We start from the raw sequence: 15,886 nt of genomic DNA, 5'->3' as shown, positions 1-15,886 counted from the left end.
GAAATGCCCTAATTTTCCACAAGAAAAGCAGTGTCCTGCAAAATTGCCCCATTTCAAACGAAAGTGTAAAGGATGCATGCCAGAGCAATTGAGACGTAACCACGCAGGCCTTTTCCTGGTAGTGTCCCATAACATACACAAGCGGTTACGATTCACTGCCCTTAAACTTGGAGGGACCAGAACAATGCCCACAGCAGCCATGGCGTCCTTCAACAGTGGCCAATAAACAACCGGACAATTTTCCACTTCAACCCATACAGGGCACTCCCGTTGCAGCAGGCGCTGAAAATCTGCCATTGGGCGCCATGGTACAACATGGACCAAACGGCGATCAAAAAACAGAGGCAGTTTAGACAGAAGAGCAACACGGTGCGTCTCAGATTTTAACAGCACCTCAAAAAAACCTCGGGGCCCCACAAAAATCTCTTCAACACATTCCCCTTGTAGCAAACTGTGCAGCCACTGGCGAATACGGGAAAGCTGGGGGATTCTACCAGTGAAGAAGAGTATCACCGCGCGATCATAGAATACTAAAAAGGAGTGCAAGACAGATTTGGGGTCAACAGTGGCTTCCAAAACATCTTCTGGTGCAGAGTCAGAAAAGACTTCCTGATTATGTTGAACATAATCGCCAAGTAGAGTGTTGGCAAACTCTAGCAAATGCTCCCAGTCAACATCCTGAGAGTCTGCAGAGTCCGAAGCAACCTGAGCATAGGAACGATCCTGATGATCCATTGACTCCTCCGAACTGTGCTTGGTGTGTTTGCCTGCAGGCTGAAAGTCAGGAGCAGTGGGCATCTCTTCATTGCACGGAACCATATCGTCGGGTTCCTCGGTATCAGAGTCTGGACCAAGCGCTGCCACCGTTTGGTCTATAAAATCCAGGTCCAGGCCAGCCATGGTGTATCACTGCGTATACTGGTCAGAGGGCGAACGAAGATCTCACGAGAGGCAGGAATGCGCAGGCCGCTCTCCCGCTTTCTGAGGCCAAACGGACCCGACACTGGACTGACGAAGAAGCTTGGGAAGCGCGTGCGCAGAAACAGGCGGCCGCTGCGCACAGAAGGCAGGTCCGCAGGCAGAGAAGGGCTCGTTCCCTTTGCTGGCTCATGCTGTCACACGCTCTGTGTGGCAAGCTCTCTCTCTCTCTCTCTCTCTCTCTCTCTCTCTCTTTCTTTTTTTTCGTAGAGGGTAATTGTATTAATTACGAAAATCTCTCTCTCTCTCTCTCTCTCTCTCTCTCTCTCTCTCTCTCTCTCTCTCTCTCTCTCTCTCTCTCTCTCTCTCTCTCTCTCTCTCTCTCTCTCTCTCTCTCTCTCTCTCTCTCTCTCTTTGTACAGATCAACAGGCACGCTGGTCAAGACGCTGCCTGTCTGACGACTGTGGGGCTTAGGGTTGACCGCAGCCCCGGGCGCCTCTGCAGAAGGAAAGAGAACGAGCAGGCGGACCTGCGGACAGCAGAGTAGACGAAGGCAGACGGGCGTCTGTTTCTGCAAAAACCGTGGCCTGTCGGACTGTCCTGTGGACCCCGTCTGCTCGTCAAACAGAACGATTTGTCACATCCCTATTCTGTGCCCTGCTGCTCGCGAAAGTCATGCGGAAACGAACAGGGCAATAGGCGGCGCCTTCAAACAGGTCTCTCTCTCTCTCTTTTTTTTTTTTTGTAAAAGGTAATTGTATTAATTACGAAAAAAATACAAGATTACTGGATTACAAGATACATGACGACAATCCAAGCCATCATGTGAAAAGGTTCTAAGTACTACAAGTTACAATGTCATGGCAAGGATGCGGAGGAAATTGCCATATGCCAGGGACGGAGGTCCTCCGTGAAGAGCAAATCAGAACGATGAAGAAGAGCTAACTGCCAATACAAGAGGCCCTTAAGCCTCACAATATGCCGCTGAACATTGTAGGCGGAGTCAAACAGAAAAGCATTCCGAATGGTCCAGTTATGCCAACAGCCCTAGTATCGAAGAAAGTGATACATGAGCTTCATATGGGGCTGGGCGGGAGTAGGGTATTTGGGCTGGCCAAAAACCCAATGAAAGGGACGCAGGGTGATACCAACCACCCCTCGCCAAACAGCCGACAAAAATAACCAGACTTTCTTAGCGACGGGGCAGGAAATAAATCGGTGGCGGGCGGATTCCATAGTAGTGGTGCAAAAGAAACAGGAGCCATTGGAGATTCGTCGCTTGGAAAGAGCCGAAGCAAGCGGAAGACCCCCAATCATCACTCGCCAAAGAAAGACTTTGTATTTAAAGGGTGTCTTGTTGACCCAGCCCTCCATCACAGTTGCCCTCCACCATGACCGGGATTTACGCAATCCCCATAAAGCATTCGCTTTAGGAACCAGCCATTAATGATCTGTAATCAGAAGATGATACACTTGGTTAGCAGAAGCTTTGCTCAAATTCAGCCGGCCTTGTAGGTCCCAATCCTGCCAGGGACGATCCGAAGCAAGGGCAGGAAAGGGTTGTCTTCTCTGGAGCGTCGTCAAAAGCTGTTCCCATAAAGGCCTATATCCAGGAGGGATCCTGAAAAGCCTCCTAGCTGTACGAAACGATATAAGCACATTGCGACTGGCAAGGGTGGCATCCGCAACCGAAGACAAGCCCAAACGTGCCATCCTGTTGAATTGTGGTCTAAGCTCATGTTTACCTTCCCACGAAAGTAAACGCGAGACTACCAGTAATTCCAATTGAAAAGAGTTGGTAGCCAAGCGATCCTCCGTTGGATGCCACTGAGCCTTTTGAAGGACTTGTTCCCAGGAACATACCAAATGAGTAAGCAGCGATGAAGAAGAAGTGGAGAACCGCGAATCCGCATTAAGAACATGCTACCAAGAACTCCGGATTTGGGTATTGCCATGCAGAAGGCCATGGGTCTCAAGGAAATAACGGGCTATATGGACCCATGGATGATGATCCGAACACATGGCGCGAAAAAGAGACCAACGGAGTGCCTGCATGTGAGTTTGGGCATCTAAAATAGCTCCGCCGCCCATGCGTTTGGGGGTGCACACATGCGACCACGAGATCCAGGAAATACCTACATGCAATGAGTCCTTCTTCCATAACATGAAGCGAATCGACTGAGTAAGAGCATTCAGAGTCGTAGTAGTCCAGGGCAACAATGGCAAGAAATAGGTGAGCATTGGCAACATAATGATCTGGGCTACTTTGAGGCGAACATGGAAGGGCCAGGCCTGAGACTTCCAATACATAAACTTAGTCACCATTTTCTGAGAGATCCACTGTAGAAGCTGCTTTGGGGGAACATCAACACCCAAAGGGTATCCAAGATGTCTGACAATGGAGCCACGAGGAACAATCAGACCCTGCCAGGCCAAGGACTGTAAATTCAACTCCGTGCAGCTTAGAATGGCTGATTTGAGCGCATTGATACGAAGGCCTGACGCCTGGCCAAAGAGACCCCAAACATCCAATGCTTTTCGAAGGTTATCCCTGTCCGCACGCAAAATCATAAAGGTGTCATCCGCCAGAGATTGGCTAATGAAGTGCTGTCCTGTAGGAAGCGACAGTCCAGCCAACTGAGAGGAGGCGGCCATATGCGATAACATGGAAAGAACTGGATGTGTCGCCAAGGCAAAGAATAGAGGGCTCAAAGGGCACCCCTGTCTGACGGAACGGGCAAGGACAAATGGCTTAGTAACACCTCCGTTCAGCATGACTCGCGAAGACACCGCAGCACTAATGGTGTAGATTAGACGCGACATCCGAGCACCAAAGCCCATAGCAGACATAAGGTCAGCAACGAAAGACCAGTCCAGATAGTCAAAAGCCTTTTCCAGGTCCAGTTGAACCAGTACTACCTCCTGATTAGAATGCCTGGCATAATCAATGGCCAATTGGGCATTCAAAACATTGTGCAGAATATTTCGGCCCTTAATGAAACCATACTGGAGAGGGTGCACAAGGGCAGGGAGATGCTTATGGAGCCGATTTGCCATTACTTTGGAAAAGATTTTGTACATTGAACCCATCAAAGAAATTGGGCGCCACTGTGTCAACTTAGATGGCGAAGGCACTTTTGGAAGCAGTTTAATAAGTCCTTGTTTCCATGAGGGAGGCATGATCCCCGTTTCCCACACCTGCTGGAATAAAGCCTGCAATGGTTTGGCCAGTTGAGTAGCGAAAGCTTCAAAGAACTCATTGGTGAGACCATCCCAACCCGGACTTTTATCTTTGGGCAAGTGTAACAAGACGTCCATAACCTCTGCCTCACCAATATCTGACTCCATAGTAGCTTGGATGTCCTGCGGAAGCTGATTGCGGACCAGATCATAAAAAACCGAACGGGCCTGAGTTATTTGGGCTGAAGGTGGAGAAGCGGAACCAAGAAGGTCACGGAAATAATTCTTGCACATATGCACAATAGACTGTGGATCCAAGATAAGGTGGCCCTCTGCATCCTCGAGTCTGGTCATATTCTCGCGAGCAGGAGAGGCATGGAGAGCTCGAAAGAACTTATGGGTCTGACATGCACTATCTTGCAAAGTCTCTGTCAGATGTTGCAATTTGGCCTGCTGATACGATTTTAACTGGAATTCTTTAATAAGATCGGCCACCCGCATGGCCAGTGCAAGCAGAAATGCATCATCCGGAGTGTCCACCAGCAGAGAGCGAACCAAAACCAGCAGGTCCTCCGCTGCCTGTTGACGGCGCCGACAAAGAGAGGCATGATAGATCCCATACTGCCGAGCAACCCGCTGCACATTAGAGAGCAATCTGTCAAATGACGCAGTGCCCTGAGAGGAGAAATCCAAGAAGAATCTGTCAAGCAATTGCTGCATATAGCCCTGAAAAATTGCATGCTTCAAGTAGGACGAGTTGAAACGCAAAGGGAGTCTCTCCAGAAATTGCTTGAAAGGTGCAATGGGTTGTGCAAGCAACTCGAACTGCAGAGGGAAATGATCCGACAAGGCATATTGCTGCAACACTTTTATTTCGAGCATCTCAGGAAGAAAATCATCATTCTGCATGATATATATACGGTCCAACCGCGACCATGTTGTTGCATACTGGGCCAAATGGAAAGTAAACCCGGTAGAGGACGGGTGTAGCCAGGACCAGAGGTCTTGCTTAAGAACAGCAAGAGCCAACTCATGCCACATACGACTTTCCGGCGCATCCATGACCGAGTGCTCCGGTGTGGACTGGGAAGAATCAACACACATATTGAAATCCCCCATGAAGAAGCCCCGTCTGCCAAGTGACAAGGAAGTCTGCAACGTCTGCCAAAGCTCCCGGCGAGATAAGGAATCATTCGGAGCATAGAGGCCAAGTAACCATAAGATTTCCCCTTCGAATAAAATTTCAACCACCAAAAAGCGGCCATGAACATCATTTTTAATAAGAACAGGCTGATATTTGGCATGTACAATCATGAGCACACCCAAATAATGCATGGCCTGTGTTCCTGCATAGAACAAACGAAAGCCATGGCAATCCACAACTTTTCCGGCGTCACCGTGACTCTTGTGCTCAACAGCGCAGAGGACATCCCACTGATTCTCATACAAGGCAGTCCACATGGCATGTTGCTTGTGTCGAGAACAAATTCCTCGCACATTCCACGTGGCGATTTTCATGTGTATGCAAAATAAAATCAGGTACGAGGCACAGCCTGCCTCGATTTGACTTTGTCGGCGAGAATGTCCAGGACTCCCTTATCCAAGAAATCCGCCAACACCGCAAAAGAGTTCTGCGGACCAGATTTGGAAGTAGACGGCATATCTGCTTGTTGGGGGTTGGAACGTGGATACCGCCTGTCCCATGGGGTAATGACGTTGCCTCTGTTATCAAAATCCAGCTTTGCAGGTGGACCCTTTAGACGATCCGAATACATTTTCCTGGCGGGCTGAGGACGGGGGGCCGAGGAAACCCTAGCAGGAGCAGCGCGCTCGGAAGACAACATTTCCTTCCTGCGCATATATGTACGCATGGAATCTTGTGAGGTAGTAGGCACAGTACTCTCCATGCCGGCAACAATCCTGTTGCCTTTTTTTGCACGTACTTCCACCCAATCAGTGGCACGGGAATCCAGACCCGAAACCTGTTGTTTACCTTTAGCCAGAACTTGGGGCGGATGGATAGTATCCAGCGACGGAGCATCGCACACCATATCTTCCATGGGCGGAGCAACATGGCCCGCATCTGAAATGTGTTGCTGCTCTGGGCATTCTGCCATAAAATGCCCCAACTGTCCACAGGAAAAGCAATGGCCTGCAAAATTGCCCCATTTCAAACGAAAGTGTAACGGATGCATGCCAGAGCAATTGAGGCGTAACCAAGCAGGCCTTTTCCTTGCAGTATCCCATAACATGCACAAGCGGTTGCGATTCACAGCCCTCAGACTGGGAGGGACCAGAACCGTGCCCACAGCGGCCATAGCATCCTTCAATAGCGGCCAATAAACAGCCGGACAATTTTCCACTTCGACCCACACAGGGCATTCACGTTGTAGCAGGCGCTGAAAATCTGCCATCGGGCGCCATGGAACCACATGAACCAACCGACGATCAAAAAACAAAGGCAGTTTAGACAGGAGAGCAGCACGGTGCGTCTCAGTTTTCAAGAGGACCTCAAAAAAACCCCGGGACCCAACAAAAATCTCTTCAACACATTCTCCTTGTAGCAGACTCTGCAGCCATTGGCGAATACGGGAAAGCAACGGGATTCGACCAGTGAAGAAGAGGATCACAGCGCGTTCATAAAACACCGAAAAAGATCGTAGGACAGTTTTTGGGTCAACGGTAGCTTCCAAAACATCATCAGGTGCAGAGTCAGAAAAGGCTTCCTGGTTATGTTGAACATATTCGCCAAGCAGAGTGTTGGCAAATTCCAACAGATGTTCCCAGTCCACATCCTGAGAGTCCACAGAATCCGAAGCAAACTGCGCATAGGAGCGATCCTGAATAACACCTATCTCTGCCGAGGTATGCTTGGTACGTTTACCCACAGGCTGGATGTCAGGACCCGGGGGCATCTCTTCAGTGCACGGAACCATATCCTCCGGTTCCTCAGCATCAGAATCTGGGCCAAGTGCTACCACCGTTTGGTCTATGAAATCCAGATCCAATCCAGCCATCTTGGATGACGAGCTGATCTCGAAGGAGGACTGACGCACAGGCGAGGGGGGCGACCGACAGGCGAGGGCGAACCTCAGGCGTGGGCAGAAATCAGGCGTGGGCAAAAGGCCGGACACATAAGGCGGACGGGCGTGAACCAGGCGCAGAGCCCGCAGTGTACGCGGGCGACAGCAGGGCTGGAGGCGCAACTGACGGGCTGCCAGATGCAGGCGAGGATCCTGTGGGTGACGACACGAGGTCGGTGACAGGCGACGGCAGGGAAACAGGGCGGCTGCAGACGGGGCGACACGTCTCTCTCTCGCTCTCTCTCTCTCTCTCTCTCTCTCTCTCTCTCTCTCTCTCTCTCTCTCTCTCTCTCTCTCTCTCTCTCTCTCTCTCTCTCTCTCTCTCTCTCTCTCTCTCTCTCTCTCTCTCTCTCTCTCTTACGCCGTGCAGATCAACAAGCAGTCAGGGCGAGACACTGCCTTGTTGACGACTGTGTGGCTTAGGGTTGACCGCCGCCGGGCGGCTCTGCAGAAGGGAGGCGAACAAACAGTCGTACCTGCGGACAGCAGCGGCGGCGAAAGCTGACGGGCGTGGGCCGGCGTGGCAACTGGAGTGGTCAGGAAAACGGCGCAAGGGAACCCGGGAAGGAGCAGGACGGCGCTGCGGAGCCAGTCGCGTGACACGAACGCGGACGAGACAGGCGAGCGACGGTAGGGACTCCACAGGCGCGCGACGGCAGGGACTCCACAGGTGCGCGACGGCAGGGACGAACAGGCGGGCGATGGCCTATGTCGGCGGAACGCAGGGGAAACCAGGCCACGGACGACGACGGGACAGGAGGTCGCGAGCAGGTGCCATCGACGTGCGTCTCTTCTCTCTCTCTCTCTCAAAATCTCTCTCTCTCTCTCTCTCTCTCTCTCTCTCTCTCTCTCTCTCTCTCTCTCTCTCTCTCTCTCTCTCTCTCTCTCTCTCTCTCTCTCTCTCTCTCTCTCTCTCTCTCTCTCTCTCTCTCTCTCTCTCTCTCTCTCTCTCTCTCTCTCTCTCTCTCTCTTCCCCCAAAAAAATGTTATTAAATAGAAGTCCCCCCCCTCCCCCATATTAACTCATAAGACACAAAACAATAAGTTAAACAATTTGCAAAAACTTAATTAAAAATTTCCTCTCCTTATATAAAACAAAAGAAAATCCTTTTCTAATAAAAAGAGAGTAGTCCCCTCCTACCTAAACCTCATAAAAAAACAAAATCTCGCCTATCCAAAAAAAAAAAAAAACTATATAAATGAGGGCTCCTCTTCTCATTTTCAACACACGACGACAAGTCAACTCTTGTGAGTGAGTGAGAGATCGATAATCACAAGTTAGAGGTGAGAAAACTTTCCACGAAGAAGCTAAATACTATTCACGCACCATCCCCCTACCTCAAAAACCTTCTTTTTCTTATCCTTCTCATCTAGAATGAACATTTGCTGACACATCAATGTTGCGGGACCCTCGAGCAGCCATGAAGCGGAAATTCTGACCATTAATGCGATAGAGGTATAACCCTTTATTCCTTATTGTTAATAAATAGCCGAAATATTGCCCAAGTTTAAAACAAGTATCAATAATCGAGACCCTCCTATGGGTCACTCCTAGAACCAACCGATAAGCACCGTTTTAGACAACTGGTGTGAAATTATGTCTTATGGGCAAAGGGATTAACACTTAGCTCACCTCATTTCTCACTCTCATTGAACCAAGTGCAATGGTTGTCTACCTCGATCATGCGTGATTCAAGAAATGTGATCATTTCAAGTTCGATGTTAAATTGTTGCTAGAGACTATAGTTGTGTCTCTAGGAACATGCAAGTCAATCCTTGTAGGATTGGGCCAGACACTTCACATGCAAGATAGACCTAGGGAACACCTAGTCATCCAAGTCTGCATGCTCAAAGTTAGAACGAATGGTGGTGTTTAGAGTTGGTCCTTAGATGACTACCAAAAACTATCCTCCCTAAGTAGGGTCAGGGTACATTTCACTAACAATGCCTCGAGGTATTATCACACCCCACCATCCCAATGTCTACAAGTCTCATTCAGTACAACTAATAAGGCAGGATTTCCGACCATTAATACGAAGGCCCGAAGCATGCCTAAAAAGGTTCCAAACATCCAATGCCTTACAAAGATTGTCCCTTTCCACTTCCAGCATCATGAAAGTATCATCAACAATGATTGGGTAACAAAGTGTTGACCAAAAAAGTGATAAATTAGCCAATTGTCCAGTATCCACCAAGTGGGACAACATGGTAAAAAAACAAAGGACTCCAAGGCCTATCTAACCAAGTGCAAGAGCAAAGGGATCAGTGACACTGCCATTTAGCATAACGCACAAAAAAGCATCATTACCAATCTTGTACATCAAATGTGATATACATGGTCCAAAGCCCATTGGGTATATAACTTCTGCAAGAAAAGACCAATCCATGCAATCAAAAGCTTTTTCCAAATCTAACTGAACCAACACCACCTCTTGATTGGAATGCTTTGCATAGTCAATACCCATCTGCACATTCAACACATTGTGCAAAATGTTTTTGCCCTTGATGAATTCATACTAATGAAAAAGCACAATGCCTAGGAAATGCTTATGGAGACAATTAGTCAATACCTTTAAAAATTTTATATATATGAAACCTCCATCTCCCAAACCTCCTGACACATAGCTATGAAAGATTTCACCAAACAAGTACCATAAGTCTCAAAAACCTCATTAGTGAGGCAATCCCAACCAAAACTTTTATCCATGGGCAAGTGTAACAAAGACATCCATATCTCAGATATCAACCTCTACCAGAGCCTGATGTCGATCCCTAACCAAGGTATAACGAACCGAACAAATATGGAAAAGAAGGTGGCAATCTGCAATGAAGAGCTTCCAAAAAATAGATTTTGCACATATGCACAATGGTCTATGGATCTAGAACCATTGGACCTTCTGCCTGCTAAAGTCTAACCATGTTTTCTGGAGTAGGAGATGCATGTAAACTTTGAAAGAATTTATCAAACTAGCAAGAATTAACTAGCAAATTCTAAGTGAGGCTTTGCAATTTGGCCTACTAGTAAGATCTCAAATAGCATCATCCAGAGAATCAAGCAGTAAGAACGAAGGAAGGTTAATAAGCAAGAACTTGTCAATCAATTGTCCCATATAATCATCAAAAACCCTTTATTTCAACTAAGATTAATTGAACCATAATGGTAGCTTGCCTAGAATCAAGCAATAGGAGCAATGGGTTGTGCAAGCATCTCAAACTACAAGGGAAAACATTCTATCAAGACATGTTGTCGCACCACCCTCATCTCCAAAAATTTTGGCAAAAAAGCATCATCTTGCATAACATATATACAATCCAATCAAGACCATGTGGCCATATACTGTGCCGAATGAAAGGTCAACAAACCCTAGGGCCAATGGATAAAGCCAAGGCCAAAGGACTTTCGCACATAGGTGCATAAAGAGAAATGGGAAGTGATGCATATGAGCTGCCATGTCAACATTTATCTATTTGCCTCTTTTAGAACAAACGACCATGTTCCAATTGATGCAACTAGCTATTTCTCTTTATCAAAAGTTCTCGCTACAGGGGCCCCATCATCTTGAGAGCCTTCAACCATGAGATCAGCGGGGATGAGTGAAGCAATCCCTGCATCTAGAGCTGCGTTTTTCTCTTGGCTCTCAGCCAATGAATACCCCAACTTCCCACAAGAGAAGCAATGGCCTGCAAGAGTGCCCCATTTTAAGCGGAAATACAAAGAATGCATTCTAGAACAGTTCAGACGCAACTAATTAGGCCTCTACAAGAAGTATCCACGACATGCATACGCAGTTATGATTTATGGCCCTTGTCTCATTCCCAAGGGTTGTTGGGGACCAAACTGGAGATCAAACAATAGAGGCCAACCAATTTGCTTGGAATTGCCTACAAGACCCTTGCAAAGGTGATCAGTCTCAAACAGTCCCCCATTGATACCAAACAGTATCAATCCCATCGAGACAAGTGAATGCAATAGCTTGGACAACATCTTTACCTTTTGGGAGTCCACCACTCTTGCTCGTTCCATGAACCAAGATCTCATTCAGCTCCAACTCGCCATCTTAGTCTTGGGCTACTAGTCATAGTCTTATGTAAGCACAGATATGCCATCACCCCACAAGTTATGAGACCCCATCCTGTAAGATTTTTCCAGCATTCCAGGTAGAAAAGGGGACTTGATGCTAAGAAACAAGCAATATTAGTCTGCTTGAAAGATAATATGACCGTGTCGATTCCAAGTTTCTGGAGGGTACCATGCTGAGGATGGGCTTTCTAAAGCAATGGGTCAAGAGAATTCTTGCCCTTTATTTCCCAATACCCAACCATGCTGAGGATGGGCTTTCTAAAGCAATGGACCCTACTCAAAAGAGCATCCTGCAAGGCCCTCTCTACACCAGCCACACTATCTCACATGACCAGAAAACATTGCTTTGGGGTCTCAATGCATTGTTGTAGACAACATTAGCAATCCTCATCTTGATGCATCTAAATCAACCAGCTATCTATTGCTGCACCCCCATGGGCCACCAGCAAAAGAAAGTACAAGTTCCTCCTCAACCACCAGCTATACCAAAGGATATTGTTTACAAATCTAGGAAGGTTCATAAGAGAGAAAATTCTGTCTATCAAATATCTTTTCCAGATTTCATTACCGGCACACAGCAAAATATTCCAAAGAATGGTTTGGACTGTAAGTGAGTTTCCTATCTCAAGGGTTCTTCCAGCCTAATACAGATACTGGAGCACCTCCCCTATAGCCTTGCCTGGCTAGCCTTGAATCTACAGCCATGTGCTCTCTGACATTACCAGACTGTTACACACCAGTGCCCTTAACATGTGCCAGCTGACAGCAGCCACAACACACACTCTCAACTATTGCATGCAGGAAACGGATCCAGCCTACAGGTGGTATACCAGTCTTATGTACCAGTATAAAATTGTTGCCAGTTTGTCATAAAGGTACAAAAATTCTGCCAGGAAGAATCTGCTGCTGATGGTATTAAGTGGTTCTCTCAACAATTAATGCACAACATTGGAAGCTTATCCAAAACATGAGTAGTCGATCTTTCCACTCTGAGGTTTTAAGGGCAAATGAACAAGATAGAGCATCATCGCATAATAGCCACTACAAGTTCATTCAGGTGGTATCCATTCGCTTGGGCAAGGGCATTGGAGTATATAAAATGCGGATCCTTGTGCTAGATAAGTTATAACTTAGAGCCAGCAGCTCTTAGTTCCTCTTTGCGTTTTTGTGTATTCCCAATGCAAGCAAGACTTCCATAGGCTTGTGGATGGGCATGGGGCATTCCAAGCTGGATTACTTGCTGCAGCTCCTGAAGACTAATGCACTTGCTTAGACCGGTGCGTGAGCTTTTGTCGTAATAATGTGTCCCTCGGTCTCTTATTGCATCAAATGATATCATAATACCATTACAGTCACAAGCATGGTCAATCACAAACTCAGGAATGTCAACAAATAATCACACTTTCCACTCCACTTCCAATTCCATCTCGTGTGATTATGGTGAGCTTGCATATTCCTGCAATCACAACAGTAGAAATTTTAACTTTCAACACAGCATCCCACACCTGAAATTTGAATGGACTGAGATGCACATACTTCTGCTTCTTTATTCAAATCAGACATTGCTCAACAGCAGCAATTTCTACTTTCAATAGAGCATCCCACAGCTGGAAATTTTTGAAATGGACTGACCTGCATAACTTCTGCTTTCCTAAGCAAATCAAACATTGCTCAAAACATAAAGTCACTCTGCTAGAAACTAAAAGGCACTAGATTAAACATTGTTAAAGAGAGTGGGCAGCAAACTCATATGTAGACTGTAAAGCCTTTCAAGTCAGCTGTGGTTCATGATTAGACTTGTGAACTCCAAAACATAGAAAGTCAAACATCACAGATAGTTCCTCTTAGCTCACAAACAGAGTTCAGATCATTACCCAGTTCTTTACCCATGCATGATCTGCTTTCTTTTGTTGTTGTCTTATCCTTTGAGCCATTTCACTATCCTGGAGCTCCGAAAGCTCTCCCTAAAATGCACCCAAATAAGCCAAAAAGCATGTAATTGAAACAGCAATCTAACTTTGCCCCATAAAAGAGAGAAAGAAACACATCAAAAGTAAGAGTGAATTGTTTAACTTTCTTCTTTTCCAAAACTCTGATGCTGGATAAAGTTTCTCATTCATACAGAATACTGCTAGGCATAATTATTTCCTAAATCCAGCAAGCGAAACTGTGGGAATTTAAGAGCTCGAAAGTCTTATGTTCATCTAATAAGATAAGTATTGAGTATTCAGAACATAAAGGATTAGTAATTCAACAACTGGACAGTGCAGTTAAATTCTATCTGTCTGGGAACATGGGATTCTGGCAATTTCTTCCTTTCCAAGACCCATATGGTCTGGCTTTCTAGACCTCCCCACAGGTTATATATTCAATCTTTGAAATAGACTTCCCATATTACATATTTTTTGATACAAAAGTTCCTTACAAGGTTGCTTTGTATTTTCCATTTTGCCTTGGGATATTTTGTTCTGAGGAGACTTATTAATCAAAATTTTTCTCTTCTCTGACACAAACAAATTCTATCTGCACCTTCATTATAGACAATAATGCCAACATTGTTATAAGACAAACTTCTGGTGTTAGCCAACATTTTGACATACAAAAACACTCAAAACATGGTACTTAACAAGCCTTCAACATATTCCAGCTCCCTCAATGCCACATTCTCTCATTTTTCCCTAGACTAAACGATATTTGAAATGTTTGATGGGCTATGCTGATATGTGCATAATACAAAAATACCTAAAAACAAGTGCTTGATGAGACCTCTACATATTACCTCTCCCTCTACATCAATATGTGATTAATTGATTGTAGGCATGCAAGCGTTCATAATTATATGTTTTCCTTTGCATCATTATATGCATAAGCATCTACAAGAGCATCCATATATTGAGACATAAGGGAGAAGGAGAACCTTGAGTTTAAGATACTTAGTGTCACAAGGACATCAAATTTTGATGCTTTGCTTGGCATTTGATTAGGTGTTAATCAAATGTGGAAATGTGGGATGCACATGTTATTTGCAAGTTAGTTATTTCAAAATGACAGGCACGGGACCCCAAGGTGTCAGTGGGTGTCAAAGGCAAAAGCTGTAATAACTTATATTAGTCAGGTACTAGGTGGTGCTTGGTGACAAATATGGCCTAGAATATTTCTCTTAGCCATTAATGTCACTAGTGACATTAGGAACTAACCATTAATTAATTAATTAATGCCACTTCAAGGGCTAACAGATGCTTGGGATTGCTTAAATGACAAATTGGCCTAGCCATATTATTGTTGGCTGGTAATTTTCTAAGCAAGAATAATTAATTAAATCAATCTTCAGATTTAATATTTTAAAAATAAATTTAATTGGGCTGAAAGTTGCTTTAAAAATGCAATTAGAACGCTACCACCTCACAAAACTTTCTCATGCAGCTGAGGGAAAAGCTATTAGATACTTTTGGAGCCTCATACCAACATTGTGGAGGTTAGAAGAGGAAGGAGAGAGCTCCTACTACAATTTTCCAACCATTGGAGGCTCTCAAAAACCTACCCCTAGCCTATCAAAACACACGTGACAGCCATGTAGGCCATCTACGAGCAGATGACACCAATTCTGGCGCCCCAAAGGGATGGCATCTGCATGTGGGGCTCCTATCGATGGTGGGCTGCTGTCAGCCATTCACAGCATTCAATCCCAGGACGGTGCAATTGAAGAATTGTTGTTGCTAAACCCTATTTTACAACAAGAATCAGGGTTTACCATCTACTCTAGGAAGAGTGCTCAAAAATTTGGGCCTAATGCTTGAAATTTAGTAGGCGAAATTTGGGGATTTCAGAGAATCTCAAGAGCCCAGCCAATCAACATTATGTTTGGGGCAGAGTTTGTCTTCCAAGGAGCAAATTGAAGGCCAATCACCGAGCAAACCAAGGGGAAAATTCGTTTGCAGACTTGCTAATTGCTATGGACTAAAGATTGAAAGATTGAAGGAGATTAGACCGGATCTTAGTGTAGTTCAACCTTTAGCAATACAAGTCAAAGAAATCTTGCAAGGGGTACCAATTTTCTAGGCCAACCGGGTGTCCCATGTCCAAGATTGATTGGTAACATTTGTACTTTTGTTTAGGTGCATTTTGTGCTTGGTGTAATTAGTGCTTGATCAGGTTATTGACCACCTATACAAGAGGGAAGGCTAGTTTCACTCAACCTTTAGAGTACAAACATAACCTACCTCCACCATTTACGATGCTTTAGATAAACACAAAATGTTGCATGTATTCCTAATGAATTCCCTTCCAATGTAAAATAATTGTGTGATTTCACTTTCAAGGTGCCAAAAACACCTCAAAGGGAAGTCCTTTCAAAGGCATTTCTTAACCTTACCAAGGACTATCAACGCTTCAAAGTATGCAGCTTTCTTGAAAGTAAAGTTCAATTCTATGCATATGAGAAACAATTTGTCTAGTTGGAGCACACTCAATGCTAAGTGTTGCTGCATCAATGGTATTGCATTTGTGCATGTCTTCCATGAACTTTCACTCGATTCATTGAAAGTAGCAATGTCGAGCATTTTAAATGGAAGTCTTTTTGAAGGTCTTTGTTAGACTCATTAAGGACTATGAAGACTTCAAAGC

The 15,886-nt window shown here is 45.5% G+C and overlaps 1 protein-coding gene across 3 annotated transcripts in view; it reads right to left on the bottom strand.

Moving 5' to 3' along the window:
* Positions 1–15,886, bottom strand: part of PTAC14 (plastid transcriptionally active 14) — a 163,738-nt gene that overhangs the window by 81,017 nt on the left and 66,835 nt on the right. For all 3 annotated transcript variants that reach the window (XM_087700341.1, XM_087700338.1, XM_087700339.1), the window contains exon 7: positions 13,138–13,227. In XM_087700341.1, the coding sequence (XP_087556467.1) occupies positions 13,138–13,227 (90 nt within the window). The remainder of the gene's footprint in view (positions 1–13,137; positions 13,228–15,886) is intronic.

Source organism: Lygodium microphyllum, chromosome 19 (assembly GCF_053477565.2).
Source record: "Lygodium microphyllum isolate KBCC chromosome 19, Lygodium_microphyllum_v1.1.10, whole genome shotgun sequence".
NCBI classification, from domain to species: domain Eukaryota; kingdom Viridiplantae; phylum Streptophyta; class Polypodiopsida; order Schizaeales; family Lygodiaceae; genus Lygodium; species Lygodium microphyllum.
This window is presented reverse-complemented; position numbering and strand designations above follow the sequence as displayed.